General features: G+C 50.5%; 1 protein-coding gene across 2 annotated transcripts in view; it reads right to left on the reverse strand.

Moving 5' to 3' along the window:
• The window catches only part of CHD3 (chromodomain helicase DNA binding protein 3), a 107197-nt gene that overhangs the window by 64290 nt on the left and 23586 nt on the right, over positions 1-19321 (reverse strand). For both annotated transcript variants that reach the window (XM_032235087.1, XM_032235088.1), the window contains 4 exons: positions 8491-8759; positions 5400-5530; positions 3559-3706; positions 1415-1590 (listed from right to left, as the gene is read on the reverse strand). In XM_032235087.1, coding sequence (XP_032090978.1) covers positions 1415-1590; positions 3559-3706; positions 5400-5530; positions 8491-8759 — 724 coding nt within the window. The remainder of the gene's footprint in view (positions 1-1414; positions 1591-3558; positions 3707-5399; positions 5531-8490; positions 8760-19321) is intronic.

A 19321-nucleotide genomic window follows, 5' to 3' on the forward strand; every position in this document is an offset into this window, starting at 1 on the left:
CCAAAACCTAGAAGAGGAGCTTCCCAGAAGGCATGCGCACGCCGGAAAATGAACTTCTGGTTTCCGGCGCACGCACGCACACCAGCAAGTTAGTCTTCCGGTTACTGGCATGCATGCACGCACAATGAGCAGCTGGCCAGCACGCATGCTCACGCCGGAAAGCGGAAGACCACTCTTCCAGTTTCTGGCACTGCCACACGAACCAAGGCCAGCTGAACATTGCGCGCACATGAGCTCCAGAAACCCAGAAGAGGAACGAGCAACTCAGTGCATGTCAGGTGACATGGCTCTGTGGGCACAATTCTGGCTTTGCACCACTTCAGACAAATGGCTTTCCAGGCCTCTCTTAAAAGCCTCCACGACTCCAGAAGCCAACAGAAGAACAGAGCTGGAAGGAACCTTGGAGATCTTCTAGTCCAACCCCGCTAGGAGGGTCAACCCAAAGGGGGGAAACCACAAGGCACCTGAGCAGGCAAGGGTCCTTCCTTAAACCCCAGTCCGTCTCCTTGTCCCTGTGCACACAGCAGAGCCCCCCACCCCAGTCCAGTCCCTTCCTTTCTACTCCTCACCGATCCACCCCAAAATGTTCCCGAAGGGACCAGCCCCACGCATGCTTTGCACCTGGACCCACAGGAATCAGTTCGAACAAACTGATTCAGTTCATTGGGTAGCAATCCGAATTTCCCAGGAGGGTCGGCGGATGCATCTCTTGGCAAAAAGCAGGGAAGGAAAGCTGGATGTTGTTCTGACTTCGGCTTCCCCAAACCACAAAGCAAACTCCTTCTCCTGACAAAAACCCCCTTTTTTATTAATTTTACTGCGAATTCTGCTCCTTCACCTCCAGCAAAGTCTTTCAAAGGAGGATTTAAGGTCAGAGACTTTATCTGGCTTGGAGAGCTGCCAGGCCAAGATCTGCAAAACTTGGCAAGGAGCCTCGGAGAGTCCCGAACCAATTAAGCGAATTAATGGTCTCCTGCAAACTCCACTCCCCTTTTGCTCCTCTTTTATTTCCTCTGGGAGGGGCCATTCACCGTCCACCTGTGGCCTTACTCCCAAGTCAACCCCTGTTCTTTAGCTCTTCCCTTCGTCTGGCAACTCTGCACATGCGCACACTGGGAACAGGCTCCAGCTGTTCTTCTGCCTCACGGATGTCTGACTCCGAAGGCATCTGGTAACTGTCAGACGGCCCTGGCCCCCTCTCTGCCTGCGACACAGAGCCCTCGTCAAGAGCCTTCCCCAGACTCCAGGACTGGCCCATCTTCCTCCCCAACGTCCTCACTGTCTGAATCTGCTGCCTCTGGCGGCTACAAGATGCCCACTTCCAACCGGGGGGGGGGGGAGAGGGAGGTGTTGTGCCTACTGAGAGGTTGCCAGTGTGCAGCAGAGAGGCAAGGAAGAAAGGCGAGTGGCTTACGCAGTGAGGGCAGCTCCATTTGCCCTGGGGGGCCTTGTCTAGCTCCGGATCCAGGCACACCAGGTGATAAGCTCTGGGACAGGAGTCGCACAGGATGATCTCCCCGCCCTGCTGACACACCTCGCAATAGTCTTGGTGGTCGGTCTCGTAGCCGTCTGCCTCTTCTTCGCCGGCAACTGCCAACCCGGGGAGAGGGAGAAGAAAGAGAAAGGGAAAATGGGTGAGGGTCTCCCTGGTGTCCCGAGACACCTGCTCTAGACCAGGGATGTCAAACTCAAGGCCCACGGAAACAACAAAGGACCAGCCTGCAGTGCCTCTACCAGTGAACACGGAGTTCAGGCCACACCTCCCCCCCTCCCCCAAGGTCACACACACACAACCCTGATGCGGCCCTCGAGTTGGACACCCTTGTCGTAGAGGGTCCTTGAAGCACTCAAGGGTTTTATCTGTGTCCCCAGGGTCACCTGAATGGTGCTTAATGGTTCCTGCAGCCTGCAATTTCTCTGGAAAGCCATTCCTACTCCCACAACCATTCCAAGGGTTTTCATCCCCAATTGTATCCCTAAAAAGTCTGTAGAGATTCTCCCCTCTCCAAGTCACGATTGTCCCAGAGATTTTTTTTTAATTAATTTTCAGGAGGCAACTGGACTTTCTGGTGTTTTTTTTCCCTTTTCTTTTTATAAAACGTTTTTTATTAAACGCAAATTAAAAGGTTGGACAGCGTGTAAACCGTCCTGCCGAAATCTATGCCATACATGCTAAGATACCAAGTTTGATCCATACGGTATTTACAAATAAGAGTATCCTATTTCCAGCCGTGCTGGTTAGTTTTTATCCTGTACATTCTCACGTTTATCATTTCATACGTAATTCTAGTCTCCATTCTATGAATCTTAGCCCTAGCCTATTTTGGGCACTCTCTTTTATATTCCAACCATCGGTAAAATTTATCCCAGATCTTATAATATTCTGATTCACCTTCACTCTTCAATTCCCACGTCAATTTATCCATTTCAGCACAAGTCAGAATTTTCCTAATTATTTCCCCTTCTTGTCGGGGTTCTCTTGTTTTTCCAATTTTGGGCAACGGCCATTCTTGCGGCCGTGATAATATATATTGTTGTATTCCTTGTTTAGAATTCCCAAGAGAAATAGTTCCGGTGTGAATTTTATTTCCTCTTCGGTTATCTCTATCAACCACTTCTGGATATTCTGCCAATATACTTTCGCTTTTTGGCACAACCACCACATACGGTAGTACGTGCCTGGTTCGTGGTCACATTTCCAGCGATGGTTTTTTTCCCCCCCTCTTTGAAAGATGCTTCGCATCTCATCCAAGAAAAAACAATAGAAGTCCAGTTGCCTCCGGATAACGAGCATCTTTGGGACAACCCTGACCTGGATGATGGAGAATCTCTACAAACTGAGTTGGAAGTTTGAGGTTTGTTTTATTTATATGCCGCCCTATTCCGGGAGGGAGGGACTCAGGGCGGCAAACAATTCAAGGGGGAAAGGGAACACAAAGTACAATATAAGTAATTAAAACAACCAAGAATCACACAGCCACACAAGTTGAGGGGGGAGGGGAACTCATCAACCCCAGGCCTGCCGGCACAGCCAGGTTTTGACGGCTTTCCGGAAGGCCTGGAGAGAGGTGAGGGTCCGAATCCCTGCGGGGAGTTCGTTCCAAAGGGCCGGAGCTGCCACAGAGAAGGCCCTCCCCCGGGTAATAGCCAGATGGCATTGGCTGGTAGATGGCACCTGGAGGAGGCCGACCCTGTGAGATCTAATGGGTCTGTGGGAGGTAATTGGCAGCAGGCGGTCTCTCAAGTACCCAGGTCCAATACCATGAAGGGCTTTATAAGTGACGACTAGCACCTTGAAGCGTATCCAGAGACCGATCGGTAGCCAGTGCAGCTCGCGGAGGATAGGTGTAACGTGGGTGTACCGAGGTGCACCCACAATCGCTCGCGCGGCTGCATTCTGGACGAGTTGAAGTCTCCGAATACTCTTCAAGGGCTGCCCCATGTAGAGCGCATTGCAGTCGTTAATAGGGTACTGTTAATAAGGTACCCTCTCCTTAGCTATCGAGAAGGTCTTCCGACACCTGCCCACCCCCCACCCGTCACCTTTTTTAACCTCACCTTTTTTCTTCTTCCGTCCGGGTCGACCTCGCCTGACCTTCTTGACCCTCCCTGAACTGTCCGAACGCACGGAAGAACTGTGAACGCTGGAGTTATCCAGGTCGGATTCTTCTTCTGGTTCGGCCACCTCGTCGCTCTGAAACAAATGCTGTACATAACCGGAGCGGCCCTCCATTAGGAAAAAGGCCACACAAAAAAAAGGCAGAGATGAAGAGGAACAGTGGGAAGGAAGGGAACGGAAAGGGCGGCGGGGTTACCCCAACTTCGGAGCTAGGTCCAAAAAGCCAGCAGAAAGAAGCAAGGAGGAGGTTTTCCACCCGACTCTCCCGCGGTCCAACTACGGGAGGTTCGACCAACTATGGAATTGACCCGGTTCAACTACAAGCAGTTGGATCCGGGGGGGGGGGGGGCGGCATGCAGATCTAGGTCACACGGCAAAGGCTGAAGGGCAGGAAGGAAGGAGGAGATGGAGATGATGCTATCAACAAGCAGGCAGTCGCAAACATGCAACCTGAATGTGCTGCACCAGTTCCTAAAAGGAATCTCAAGCTAATGATGCTGTCGAAAGGGGCTCTGGGCTTAGAGCAAGGGGAGGGGGCAACCTTGGCAACTTTAAGATTTGTGGACTTCAATTCCCAGAATTGAACTCAAAAGTCTTCAGCTCCCAGAAATGAACTCAAAAGTCTTCAACTCCCAGAATTGAAAATGTTCAACTCCCAGAATTGAAAATCTTCAACTCCCAGAATTGAACTCAAAATGTTCAACCCTCAGAATTGAACTCAAAACCTTCAACTCCCAGAATTGAAGTCTTGTAACTCTCAGAATTGAAAATGTTCAACTCCTAGAATTGAACTCAAAATGTTCAACTTTGAGAATTGAACTCAAAAATCTTCAACTCCCAGAATTGAACTCAAAAGTCTTCAACTCCCAGAATTGAACTCAAAATGTTCAACCCTCAGAATTGAACTCAAAATCTTCAACTCCCAGAATTGAACTCAAAAGTCTTTTAACTCTCAGAATTGAAAATGTTCAACTCCCAGAATTGAACTCAAAAGTCTTCAACTCCCAGAATTGAAAATGTTCAACTCCCAGAATTGAACTCAAAATGTTCAACCCTCAGAATTGAACTCAAAACCTTCAACTCCCAGAATTGAAGTCTTGTAACTCTCAGAATTGAAAATGTTCAACTCCTAGAATTGAACTCAAAATGTTCAACTTTGAGAATTGAACTCAAAAATCTTCAACTCCCAGAATTGAACTCAAAAGTCTTCAACTCCCAGAATTGAACTCAAAATGTTCAACTTTGAGAATTGAACTTAAAAATCTTCAACTCCCAGAATTGAACTCAAAAGTCTTTTAACTCCCAGAATTGAAAATCTTCAACTCCCAGAATTGAACTCAAAATGTTCAACTTTGAGAATTGAACTTAAAAGTCTTCAACTCCCAGAATTGAACTCAAAAGTCTTTTAACTCCCAGAACTCAACCGCCTTCAACTTTTAAGATCTGTGGACTCCCGACTGCCAAACTTCCCCAGCTGTAAGGAGTTGAAGTGCACTGGTTCTTAAAAGCTGCCAAGCTTGGAGTCACCCCTGGCTTAAGAGTCACACCCTGTGGCTGGTGGTAACCCGCGTGGCATGCAAAATTTAAATTAAAGAGCTAAATTTGCAGAACAGCCACCGGTCACAGGAATCAGCTCGCTTTGAGGTGGCTTGGCGGTGGCTTTCTTTTTTAAAAAAAAAAAGGCTAACAGCTCTTCCTCCTGGCTAATTTTGTGCAGAAATGCCAAGCTCGGCTCAGGGCCCACATTCACACGCACAACGGCAATTGAAGTGCGCCTTACTGAGCTGCTCTTTTTGCGCTTCCCGCCGATCACGCCCAGCTTGATCTTCAGGGGCGCCATCTTCTTCCCCTTCACCTTCCTCTTCATCTCGGGGATGCGAGGGCTTTTGCTCCTCTTCTTGTGGCCTGGTCCTTGGAGAGGGAGGGAGGGGGGGGGGAGAGAAAGGACCTCTCAGGTGAATAGTCAACATTTGGCCCCTGGTTGGAAAGAGCCGTGCGGGTTGTTCTGGGAGACGCTCCAAAGCAGCAGAGCAGATGGAGAACCTTTGGCAAGAGATGCCCGGGCATAATCGCATCTCAAACAGAAAAAACACAAGCATCCTGGCTGCCCTCCTCTCTGCTTGGCTCACTTGTTGTGGCCCGCCAGTGGCCAGGGGAGCTGGCAGCAGATTCGGAGAGTGAGGAGGTTGGGGAGGAAGACCGGCCAGTCCTGGAGTCTGGGGAAGGCTCGGACGAGGGCTCTGTGTTGGAGGCAGAAAGGGAGCCAGGGCCGTCTGACAGTTATCAGCTGCCTTCGGAGTCAACTTGGGAGTAAGGCCACAGGTGGACAATGAATGGCCCCTCCCAGAGGAAATAAAAGGGGAGCGACAGGGGAGTGGAGTTTGCAGGAGTTCGCTTCATTGGTTGGTGACTCCTTGCCACGTTTTGCAGATATCGGCCTGGCAGCTCTCCTGCCAGCGGCAGCAGAGGAACCTGGGCCAGTCCTGGGGTCTGGGGAAGGCCCTGATGAGGGCTCTGCCTTAAGAGTCAGACATGAGTGAGGCAGAAGAACAGCTGGAGCCTGTTCCCAGTGCACGCATGCACAGAGCTGCCAGGCGAAGGGAACAGCTAAAGAACAGGGGTCGACTTGGGAGTAAGGCCACAGGTGGACGATGAAGCCCCCCCCCCCAGAGGAAACAAAAGAGGAGCGAAAGGGGAGTGGAGTTTGCAGGAGACCATTAGTTCGCTTCATTGGTTCGGGACTCTCTGAGACTCCTTGCCAAGTTCTACAGATCTCGGCCTGGCCAGATGAGGTCTGTGACTATAAATCCTCCTTTGAAAGACTATGCGGGATGGGAATGAGCAGAATTCAGGGTCAATTAATAAAAAGGGGGTTTTGTCAGAACCAGGAGTCTGCTTCCTGCTCTTGGAAAGCCTCCATCACTTGGAAAGAATCAAACCAGGGGGGGGGGGGATGGCGTGATGGGGGGGGGTGTGTGTACAGACCACTCAAAGATGGCTCTTTTCTGTTCTCCGGGAAGGTTGCCCGGAGGAAGCGTGGACAACTTAAAGTCAACATTTGCCCGAGGATGCAAATAGCCGCTTTATATAGTAGCATCCCATGCTTGACTTCTCAAGTCTGAGAGGCAGGTAAAAAGCTCAGATCTTCTGCTTTTAAGTCCAGGATGACTCAGGAGCTTCATCCTAGAACCAACTCAACCCTGAAATATAGGCACACTCCCCTATTTGGGGGGTTCCTTGGTGCTCTCTGAGCTTGGTGGTTTTCTTGTTGAGGTTTCACGACCAAACTAGGTAACATCATCAGTGCTAGAAGAGATGGGGGGAGGAGGAGGAGGACGACGACTGTGGGATCCTTGATGCTCTCTGAGCTAGGTAGCTTTCTTGGAGACGTTTCACGACCAAACTAGGTAACATCATCAGTGCTAGAAGAGATGGGGGGAGGAGGAGGAGGAGGAGGAGGAGGAGGAGGAGGAGGAGGAGGAGGAAGAAAAGGACTGTGGGATCCTTGATGCTCTCTGAGGTAGGTAGCTTTCTTGGGAGACATTTCACGACCAAACTAGGTAACATCATATGTTGGGGGGTGGGGAGTGTCGTAGCCTCCTTGGTTGTTCTTTTATTGAGGTATTGCTTTCAGCTTCATTGTTTGTCTGGGTTTAATCCCTGCTTATCTGGGTGTGTGAGCTGTTGGAAGAGTTCTGTATTCTGGGGTTGTTGGTTTCTTTGTAGCACTGATGATATGATCTAGATGGGTCATGAAACGTCAAATGGACAGATTCTGAGGTCAGCCCGGTCCACGGAGAAAACCATCAAGCGCAGAGAGCACCAATCCTCCTCCTCCTCCTCCTCCTCCTCTCCAAACACACCCCTCCCTCCTAGCACTGATGATGGACTCCAAAGTTGTCACCTTCTTCCTCCCTCTCCACTTCCCTCCGCCCCCTCTTCCTGTCTACAATCCCCCCCCACTCTTCCAATACGGACGGTTGTTCCCTGTTTGGGTCATGAAAACTCTACAAGAAAACCACCAAGCTCAGAAAGCACCAAGGACCTCTTCAGTCCTCCTCTCTGCAATCTCCACTCCCTTCTAGCACTGATGATGTTCCCTAGCTGGTCCATGAAACGTCTGCAAGAAACCCACCCAGCTCAGAGAGAACCCAGGACCCCCACGGTATTTCTCCTTTTCCTCCTCCCCCTCTCTCCAATCCCACTTCTAGCACTGATGGCATATCCCTAGTTAGTCCATGCGACGTCTGCAAGAAACCCACCAAGTTCAAAGAGAGCACCAAGGACCTCACAGTCCTCCTCTTCCTCTCCACAAACCCCCTAGCACTGATGATGTTACCTAGTTGGGTCATGAGACGTCTGCAAGAAAACCACCGAGCTCAGAGACTAGCAAAGACCTCAAAGTGCTTCCTCTCCTCCTCCAAACCCTCCTCCCACTCCACAAACCCTACTCCCTTCTAGCACTGATGATGTTCCCTAGCTGGTCCATGAGACGTCTGCAAGAAAACCACCAAGTTGAGAGAGCATCAAGGACCCCATAGTCCTCCTCCACCCCATTTTTCTCCTCTCCACAACCCCCCACCCCTCCTCCCACTGATTCCATCCCCTGGTTGGGTCATGAAACGTCTTCAAGAAACCCACCCACCTCAAAGAACACCCAGGACCCTTCATTTCAACCCATAAATATTCTCTTCTCTTCCCAGCTTTTCTTTCTTAGCACTGCAATTTCCTATCGGTGATACCAACCTCTGTGCACCGAACAGCTGACTCCGATCCAGCCAGAAACCGCCCCTCCCCGTGTTCCCCCCTCCCCTCAGTTCTTTGCACCATCCTCCTCCTCCTCCTCCTCCAGAGAAAGGCCCGCTACTCACCTTTGCCCTCTTTGGTTTTGGCTTTGCGGATGGGAAGAGGCTGAGCCGGGGGCTGCAGAAGGTGTTGGGGCTCAGGTGAAGGGATCACGGCCGAGACGGCAGCCGAGACTTGTTCTGCTACGGCGGCTGCGGCGGCCGCGGCTGCAGCAGCAACAGCGGCCGTCGATCCTTTGAAGGGGTTGTTGGCACTGAACTCCCGCCACTTGGCGCCCATAATGGTCATCATTTTGGACATGGGGATCTTGGGGTTCTTTTTGGCAATGAGAGGCCTGGAGGGAGGAGAGGGGAAAACAAAGAGTCGTGTTAATTCCGCGTGGGAAAGGAAGCCGACGCTCTGCCTTGAATTCCGACCTAAAGGACGCCTGGATGGCCAGGCCAATGTTCCCTCGCCTTCATGACCAAGTGTTCTGCCCTGGGCTTCCCAAAAGCACGAAGCCGACTCCTCGTCCCGATAAAACCTCTTTTATTTAAAGGGAATTCCTCTCCAGCAAAGTCCCGGCCAAGAGTCTCTCACGAGATTTCACCACTACCGACCTTTAGCAGGCTTGGAGAGCTGCCAGGCCGATATCCTCTAAACTCCGGTTCCACCACAAAACCGCGTTCGACTAAACCGCGTCCGACTAAACCGCGTAGCTGACGTCATCAACAGGGCGACAACAGCGCGGAGACAGAAGCACGCTGTAAATCCTAAACCTAAAATTAACCCCTAAACCTAACCCCCCTAAACCTGATCCTAAACCTAACCCTTAACCTAAACCTAACCCTTAACCTAACCCTAACCCTTAACCTAACCCTAACCCTTAACCTAACCCTAACCCTTCACCTAACCCTAACCCTTAACCTAACCCTAACCCTAACCCTTAACCTAACCCTAAACCTAACCCTTAACCTAACCCTAACCCTAACCCTTAACCTAACCCTAACCCTTAACCTAACCCTAAACCTAACCCTAAACCTAACCTAAACCTAACCCTAAACCTAACCCTAACCTAACCCTAACCCTTAACCTAACCCTAAACCTAACCCTAACCCTTAACCTAACCCTAACCTAACCCTAACCCAACCCTAACCCTAACCTAACCCTAACCTAACCTAACCCTAACCTAACCCTAACCCTAACCCTAACCTAACCCTAACCTAACCCTAAACCTAACCCTAACCCTTAACCTAACCCTAACCCTAACCCTTAACCTAACCCTAACCCTAACCCTTAACCTAACCCTAACCCTAACCCTTAACCTAACCCTAACCCTAACCCTTAACCTAACCCTAACCTAACCCTAACCCTAACCCTAACCCTAACCCTAACCCTTAACCTAACCCTAACCCTAACCCTTAACCTAACCCTAACCCTAACCCTTAACCTAACCCTAACCCTAACCCTAACCCTAACCCTTAACCTAACCCTAAAGCTAACCCTAAACCTAAACCTTACCTTAAGTTGAATCGGCTTGCTTTCAAAGCGCTATTTAAAGCGCCCTTCTTTCTCCGCGCTGGCTGTTGTCGCCCTGTTGATGACGTCAGCGACGCGGTTTAATCGGGCGCGGCTTAGTCGAGCGCGGTTTTGACGGGTCACGCTAAACTCCGCGCTGTAGCAGCAATTCCTTGGCAAGAAGTCAGGAACAGATCTTCACGCGAATGAATGGAACTAATGGCCTCCTGCAAACTCCACTCCCCTGTTGCTCTTTCTTTGATTTTCTCTGGGAGGGGCCATTCACCGTCCACCGGTGGCTTTAGTCCCAAGTCGACCCCTGTTCTTTAGCTGTTCCCTTCGCCTGGCCATTCTGCCCATGTGCACACTGGGAACAGGCTCCAGCTGTTCCTCTGCCTCACTGATGTCTGACTCCGAAGGTAGCTGATAACTGTCAGACGGCCCTGGCCCCCTCTCTGCCTCCGACACAGAGCCCTCCTCAGAACCTTCCCCAGACTCCAGGAATGGCCCATCTTCTTCCCCAACCTCCTCGCTCTCCGAATCTGCCACCAGTTCTGCTGGCAGGCCACAACACCATGATTAAAAGACCCACAACACAATATCCCCCAGGCGCTTTTTTTCAAGCGGCAACTGGACTCGTTTTTTCTTTGAAGACGCTTCGCTTCTCATCCAAGAAGCTTCTTCGGCTCTGACTGGAGGAAGGGAAGGATTTATACTCCTTGTAGGCAGCTGGTCTTTTGCAATTCTTTTAGAGAGACCCTGAGGCCAGTTGGAGGTTTGTCTGCGTCCTTGGGGATCACCTGAGTGGTGCAAATGGGGGTGGAGCAGAGGTGGGTGTCACATAATGTAACAGCCGGTTCGGCCAGAACCGAAAATGTGAGCGTGTGCCTTCCACACATGTCCGCGGCAGCAAAAACACGATTACCTTATTTTTCGGAGTATAAGACGCTCCGAAGTATAAGACGCACCTAGGCGTCTTTTGGGGAGGAAAACAAGAGGAAAAAAAATCTGCCTCTGCCTCCCAGCAATTTGCCTCCTTGCAGCAAACAGCAAACAGCCTGTTTCGGCTTCAATGTCAATTTCAGCATAGCCTGATTAGCGACAAGAAGAAAAAAATCTGCCTCTGCCTCCTTGCAGCAAACAGCCCCTTTCAGCTTCGCACGGCGTGATTAGCACAAGCAACTGATTGTCGGTTGGATCGGCCTCCGGACCATCAGCTGTTTCAGGCTGCAGGGATTGCCATCGCCTATTGCTGCCTCCGCTTCCGGGCTCCCCATTTTCCACCCATTCCGGGGATCGGAATGGGTGGAAAATGGGGTGCAGAAGCGGCAATAGGCAATCCATGCAGACTGAAAACAGCTGATGGTCGGAAAGCCGACCAGCTGCTTGTGCTCATCAGGCTGTGCTGAAGTTGAAACTGAAACAGGTTATTTGCTGTTTGCTGCAAGGAGGCAAATTGCTGGGAGGCGGATTTTTTTTCCTCTTGTTTTCCTCCCCAAAAGACGCCTAGGTGCGTCTTATACTGGGAATCACAGGCCAAAGGGTGGGGGCCGGTGGGGCTACATTTGGTGTATAAGATGCACCCAGATTTTCACCTTCTTTTTTTGGGGGGGGGGAGTGTGTTTTATACTCCAAAAATATGGTATATAGGATGGGATAACGCCGGGCGGGTGAGCGGGCACAACCACTGGTCGGAACTACTGGTTCACCCGAACCGGGAGCAGACCACCTCTGGCTGTGGAGCCTTCTTGGGCCTGCTGAAAGGAGCTGTATTGTGGAGTTGTGCTTCCTGCAGGATCCCAAAGAGTGTGACTCGTCAAAACCGCGCTCGACTAAACCGCGCCCGATTAAACTGCGTCACTGATGTCATCAACAGGGCGACAACAGCCAGCGCAGAGAGAGAAGGGCGCTTTAAACAGCACTTTGAAAGCAAGCCGATTCAAGGTAAGGGTTAGGTTTAGGGTTAGCTTTAGAGTTAGTTTTAGGGTTAGGTTAAGGGTTAGGGTTAGGTTTAGGGTTAAGTTAAGGGTTAGGATTAGGTTTAAGGTTAGGTTAAATGACAAACAAAATAAATAAATAAATAGGGTTAGGTTTAGGGTTAGGTTAAGGGTTAGGGTTAGGTTTAGGATTAGGATTAGGTGGGTTAGGTTTAGGGGTTAATTTTAGGTTTAGGGTTTACAGCGTGCTTCTGTCTCCGCGCTGTTGTCGCCCTGTTGATGACATCAGCGATGCGGTTTAGTCTGGCGCGGTTTAGTTGAGCGCGGTTTTGTGGTGGAACCCCCAAAGAGAGGGCTAAGAGAAACATTTTTACCAGGTTCTAAACGGGGAACGTGAGAAAGGAGCCAATGAGGGGGTCCAACAAACGCTCTGAAAACAGTTTAGGCTGGAAATCTCCAAACACGTCACATCAGACGCTCGGGAAGAGGGGGGATATATATATATATATATGGCTAGCCGAGATGAGAGCGAGTTTGCCCCTCCAGCGAGCTGCAACATCACACAGCGATTGCTTCCGTTCCCTCCTCCCCCAGGAATCTCTCTCTCTCTCTCTCTCTCTCACACACACACACACACACAGCTTGCACCAAAGCGGAGGATTAAAGGGGCTCTTATCAGTCTCCAGGGAAGACGGAGAACTGCCAAACTGGAACAGGCCAACGCTCCATTTAATCCGACCAAAGCCGACGGGGCGCTCGAGTGAGCGAGCGAACGGGGCGGGAGGAACGAGGCTCAAATCTTGGCAGAGCAAGCCCGGAGGCACAAGCTTCTTGATGCTCTCCCCCGCCTCCCACAACCCGCCTTCATCTCCTCCCCACAACTCAACACCCCCACAGCCCACAGCCAAGGAACTCCCCCACCCGCAAGCAGAAGACATCCATCATTTGCAATCGTTCTGCTGGCCAAACGGAGCTATGGATCTTGCTCCCTGCAGACACCCACCCACACACACACACACACACAAACACACATATACACACACCCTGCCTGGGCATTTTAGGACTTCGGCTGTCAAGGCTAAGAGCCCATGTCTGACCCGACCGTGTGGGGGAGGGGCTTCGGCCTACTAAGAGCATTGGTTCAAAAGGGAATAGGGTCTGGGTAAGGGCGAGTAACACGGTCGTTCAGTGAATCCGGATTCCTCGTTTGCCTTTGCTAGTTGGATGGTCACAAAATGGGATCATCGCAGGAGCCCTGGGACACTGAGGCCGTCATAAATATGAAGCCCCCTGCCAGAGGTCTGAATTCTGACGGCGTGGCCACAGGGAACGCTACAACGGCCGTAAGGGTGAAAAGCGGTCATAAATCCCCCCTTTTTTTAATCCTGCCAGTGCCGTTGTCAGGTTTTTAAGAAGAGATTAGACAACTATTTGTCTGAAACGGTACTACGGGGTTTCCTGCCTGAGCAGGGGGTTGGACTAGAAGACCTCCGAGGTCCCTTCCAACTCTGTGTTGCTGAATAGCTTGCCTCCAGAAGTTGTGCGTGATCCATCATGTGAGGAAGGAAGGAAGGAAGGAAGGAAGGAAGGAAGGAAGGAAGGAAGGAAGGAAGGAAGGAAGGGACGGAAGGAGCAACCATTTGTCCAAGATAGTATAAGGCAGGGTGATGGCAAAAAGTTCACATGGAAATGTCGTGCACGCACTTGTCGGGGCTGCGCTCTGCAAAAGCTGAACTTCCGGATTCTGGCGTGCATGCGCGCCCGACGATCAGCTGGCCAGCACACATGCGCACACCGGTTTTCAGCACTGCCGCTCACGCAAAGGACAGCCGATCGTCACGCCGCATGTGCGCCAGAAACCCAGAAGAGAAAGAGGCGATGCTGTGCGTGCCAGGTGACTTGGCTTGGTGTGCCATTTTGGGCACACATGCCATAGTTTCGCCATCACGGGTATAAGGAACCCTGAGAGCAGGGGGTTGGACTAGAAGACCTCCAAGGTCCCTTCCGACTCTATTATTCCTTGGTGTATGAATCCCTCGGATTTGGTCTGGCAGAAAATCACAGCAAGACCAACCTAGCTTTGGTCTGCACAGGTAGCCCTTGACTTCATTTAGTGACTGTCCGAAGTCACGACGACACGGGAAAAAGTGACTTAGGAGCGTTTTTCACACTTACAACCGTTGCAGCATTTTCCCCGTATCACCAAGATTCGGATGCTTGGCAACTGGTTCTTATTTATGACGGTTGCACGCGATCCCAGGGTTGGTTTTTTTGGGTGAGTTCCTGACAAGCAAAGTCCATGGGGAAGCCGGATTCGCTTAACGACCAGGTTAATAACGGCAGAGTTTTTTTTAAAAAAAAATCTGGATGAATGTCTGATCTACGAGGATCTGTCTCTCCTTTCTTTGAACCACTTTGGTTTTTACTGAGACATGGCATAGAATAGAATAGAATAGAATAGGAAATAGAAATAAATAGAGATAGAAATAAGAGTAGAGTAGAGCAATAGCAGTTAGACTTATATACCGCTTCATAGGGCTTTCATCCCTCTCTAAGCGGTTTACAGAGTCAGCATATCGCCCCCACAGTCCGGGTCCTCATTTCACCCACCTCGGAAGGATGGAAGGCTGAGTCAACCTTGAGCCGGTGAGATTAGAACCGCTGAACTGCAGATAACAGTCAGCTGAAGTGGCCTGCAGTACTGGACCCTAACCACTGCGCCACCTTGGCTGAATAGAAGAGCAGAATAGAAGAGTTGGAAGGGACCTCTGAGGTCTTCTAGTCCAACCCCCTGCTTAGGCAGGAAACCCTACACCCCTTCAGACAAATGGTTATCCATTCTCTCCTTAAAAACCTCCAGTGTTGGGCCATTCACAACCTCTCGAGGCAACTTCTGTTCCCCTGATGAATTGTTCTAACTGTCAGGAAATTCCTCCTTAGTTCTAAGTTGCTTCTCTCCTTGATTAGTTTCCACCCATTGCTTCTTGTCCTACCTTCTGGTCCTTTGGAGAATAGCTTGACCCCCCCCCAATCTTCTTTGGGGCAGCTCCTAAGATATTGGAACATTGCCATCACTTGTCTCCCAAATCTGTATTTTTTATGGTGCTGTTTTTGATAGGTTGAATTGTTTTTCCCCCTCTGCGTAATAGACAGGTGCAAAAAAGCCAGTGAAGTAGTTCTGCTTTCTCCCTGCTGCTTGTCATTTCCTTGCCACTTTCTCCCAGCAATGGACCAATTGTTTCCTTGATTTTTTTTCTCTCTAGTTTTTAACACGTTGGAAGAAGCTTTTTTCATTTTTATTTTTTTTTGCTTTTGTCGCAAGCCTTTCTTCATGGTGAGCCTTAGCTTTTCTTCGTGTCCTCTTTTACAGGCTTGGGCTATTTGCTGATATTCCGCCTTAGTTATTTGCCCATTTGTGTTGTGTTTGTGCTGATAAATAAATAAAGGGAGACTAGTATAGATCTATTTCAATCTATTTAGCTCTCATCAGCTAGCCATACCCTTACTGGGATTCGAACCTGTGGTGTATTACATGGAAGCAGTTAGCTTCCTCCCATAATTGGGGCATACCAGGGGTTGTGACACTAAATATATACCTTCCTCCCTGGCTTCTGCTGATGAGGAGGAGGGCCTGTGGCTTAATGGCTAAGACGTCTGCCTAAGATGTAATACAGCACAGGTTCGAATCCCAGGAAGGGTATGGCTAGCTGATGAGAGCTAAATAGCTTGAAATAGATCTATACTAGTCTCCCTTTATTTACTTATCAGCACAAATATAACATACATACATACATACATACATACATACATACATACATACATACACACACACACATACACACACACACACACATACACACACACATACATATTTATTTTCAGGCCAAAAGTCTGAACCTTGGACCTTGAATGACATGCAAGGAGCTATGCAGGTAGTCCTCGACTTACGACTACAGCGGATGCCAAAACTTTGTTAAGCAAGGCATTGATGACATTTTGCCCCGTTTTACGAGCTTTCTGGCTACCGTCGTTCAGTGAAACACCGTGGTTGATAAGTTAGTAACCTGGTTGTTAAGCGATTCATGGAGTTTGATGGTCAGGAGGTCGCAAAAGGGGATTTCACCTGCCCTCGGGACACTACGGCCATCATAAACACAGAGGAGTCAATTGGCCAAGCGTCCGAATTTTGATCAGGGGGATCATGAGGACGCTATAAGTCGAGGACTTACAAAAAAGCATAGCCAGGACAAAAGACAAGGTAAAACAACAACAACAAAAAGAAATTTGATACTATTTAATGTGAGGCCTCTCTATCTCATAGGAGAATGAATGCAATAATATATTTTTTTCTCTCTTCTATTATATTTTTTAAAAATAATAATTTTAGGGGGGGGGCACGTTTTTCCAGCCTGGGGGAGGCTTTGCTTCCAACCGTTTCGAAAATTTATCCCCCGACGAAGCCACCTTGCGCTGCATGATCTCATCTTGACGAGTGGACCGGGGCCTTGTTTAATTATTGATGGTCGATACCTCCCACAATGCACTGCGGACGGGCGATTAAAGAAAAGGGATGCCATTAAAGAAATAACGGAGCTCGGCGAGGCTTTTAAAAGGAGGAAGGGGGGGTGGGTGGGGGCGGGGAGAGAGAGAGAGAGAGATTGAAAATTTAAAAAAAAATAAAAAATGCAGCCAGCTCAACAGAGGGGAGGGATCTGAATTTATTTAATTTCAAAATGGTTTCCAGAAATAGGCGTGTCGCAGAAAACAAAGGCAGGCCTGAACAAAAAAAAAAATAAAAAATAAAAAAGACACAGTGGGTCTGGCCGTGTGTGTATATGTGTGTGTGTGTGTGTGTGTGTGTGAGAAGAATGTGGCAAGGGGAGGGATGGGGGGAGGCAAACACACAAGGATAACCACGAGATAAAAGAAAAGCCCAGCCTATAAGCTCGGTTTTTTGCTGTAGCCAGATGGGAATAATTCTGCATCCAGGCATTTGAAAGGGGGAAAAAAAGAAGAAGAAAAATAAAAGCAGAGGTAGAATATTAAAAACAGATCGAGGAAATAGGTGGGGGACAATGAGGGGGATAAAACATAACAGTTGCTGGAACCGGGTTTGGCCAGTCTAGAGAAAAGAAGGAGTGCGTGTGGGGGGGGGGGGGGATATGATAGCAGTCTTACAATATTTGAGGGGCTCCCCCAAAGAAGAGGGGATCCACCTATTCTCCAAGGCACCTGAAGGCTAGAGACGAAGCAACGGATGAAACCATTCAAGGAGAGAAACAACTTAGAACCGAGGAGAAATTTCCTGACCTTTACAACAATTAACCAGTGGAACTGCTTGCCACCAGAAGTCGTAGGCGCTCCATCACTGGAGGTTTTCAAGAAGAGACTGGGCAACCATTTGTCTGAAACCGTATAAGATCCCCTGCTTGAGCAAGGGGTTGGACTAGAAGACCTCCAAAGCCCCTTCCAACTGTGCAATTCTAACAAAGAGAAGGACTAGGGGTAACATGACAGTATCTTCCAATATTTGAGGGGCTGCCCCAAAGGAGAGGAAGGGGCCAATCGATTTTCCAAAGCACCTGAAGGCAGGACAGGAAACAATGGATGGAAACTCATCAAGGAGAGAAGCAACCTAGAATCGAGGAGGAATTTCCCGACAGTAGGAAGAGTGAACCCTTGGGACAGCTTGCCACTAGAAGCTGTAGTTGCTCCATCCCTGGAGGTTTTTAAGAAGAGACTGGACAGCCATTTGTGTGAAAGGGTAGGGGGCTTCCTGCTTGAGCAGCGGGTTGGACTAGAACAGGGGTCCCCAATCCCCAAGGCTGTGCCCCCCCCTTCCATCCAGGCCACCAAGCCGAAAAGGCCGTAGACCGCTGGACTAGATGACCTCCAAGGCCCTTTCCAAGATGAAATGTAGCATGGGCGAAAGATAGCAGAACCAATGAACCAACGAACTGCTAACTACACTTCCTGTCCCCTCTGCAGAGAAAGAGGAACGCAGCCCTGCAATACAGGGTATTCCTCGACTTACGACCACCGTCGTAAGCCCCCAACCTCCGTGAGCTTTGCCACCTTTGCTGCAAGCGAATCACGGCAGCTCTTAAGCGAGGAACACGGTCGTTCAACCAATCCGGGTTCCTCGTTTGCCTTCGCTTGTCGGAAGGTCGCAAGAGGGGACCATCGCAGGAGCCCCAGGACACCGCGGCCGTCATAAAGACGGCGTCCGCTGCCAGAGGTCTGAATTCTGACCACGCGGCCACGGGGAACACTGCAACGGCCGTAAGGATGGGAAACGGTCATAAATCCCCCCATTTTTTTCCGCCCCATGGTGCCGTTGTCAGGTTTTCAAGAAGAGATTAGACAGCTACGGTACTATAGGGTTTCCTGCCTGAGCCGGGGGTTGGACTAGAAGACCTCCGAGGTCCCTTCCAACTCGCCCGATCGCATTTGGGCAAGACCCACACAAGCCTTAGCAGCCCCCATGACTTTAGGCAAACCCCAAATCACCCCAAGATTCAAGATCAGTTTTATTCCCCCCCTCCCCAATTCCAGGGTTGCTACAAGGTGCACCACAGCCCCCCCGGTTCTCTCAAGGGACGGTGGCCCCCGGCTTCCTGCAGCCCAAGGCACGGGAGCTATCATCGCACAGCTCTCCCCCCCCCCGCCCAGAGCCTTCTTAAGGTATTTTAGGAGCGCAGCCCCTCCCCAAAGCCCAGCGAGAGTCGAGAGTCCTCGAAGCCTCCTCCGAGAGCCAAGAAGGAGACATCAAAGGTCTCCGCAGGGCTTTCCCCAGAAGGAATTCCCTCTCCATCAAGGGAGCGTTCGGCCAATTCCAGCCCCACGCCAGCCGCCAGCCGCAGGGAAGGCGGGCAAGGCAGACGATCTGCCTCCTCCCGCCGAGGCAAGTGCCCAACAATTCACAGCTAATTAGAGTCAGGCGGAGGGTTTCCTCCCCACCAATCCCTTCCGCCCCACTTTCGGCAGGCCTGTTCTCTCCCCACCGCCCCCCCGGGGCAACCTGGAATAAATCACTGCCTTTATTAAGGGAAAAAAGGCAAAAGAGGCCCAGGTGGCCTGGCGATTCCTGGTACCAGATTCCCCTCCCATCAGTCACAGAGCAGTCGGTTGGCAGCTGAGCACGCCTCTGCCCGCCAAGCTGAAGCCGGGAGAGACCACGGGGGCTGCCAAGGCCACGGGCTGCTTCCCTGTCGCTGACGTGAGCTCAGCCTCGCCTGGCTAGAAGAGCAGGCTGGCAGCCAGAGGAAATGTCTCGGACGCGCCGGAGAACCGCCAGAGGTTGCAGGATTAGCATCCAACTGAGACCAGCCGGCTTAGGAGTGAAGGGAGCGGGAAAACCCTTCCTGTTCTCCAGACAGGTGTCTCGCCTCCCCCCCCCGCCCCGCCCGCTTTCCCAGAGTCTTTTGCCCCTCAGGGAGGCTGAGACGGGGATGAGAAGCTC

This window comes from Thamnophis elegans, chromosome Z, assembly GCF_009769535.1.
Source record: "Thamnophis elegans isolate rThaEle1 chromosome Z, rThaEle1.pri, whole genome shotgun sequence".
Taxonomy (NCBI): domain Eukaryota; kingdom Metazoa; phylum Chordata; class Lepidosauria; order Squamata; family Colubridae; genus Thamnophis; species Thamnophis elegans.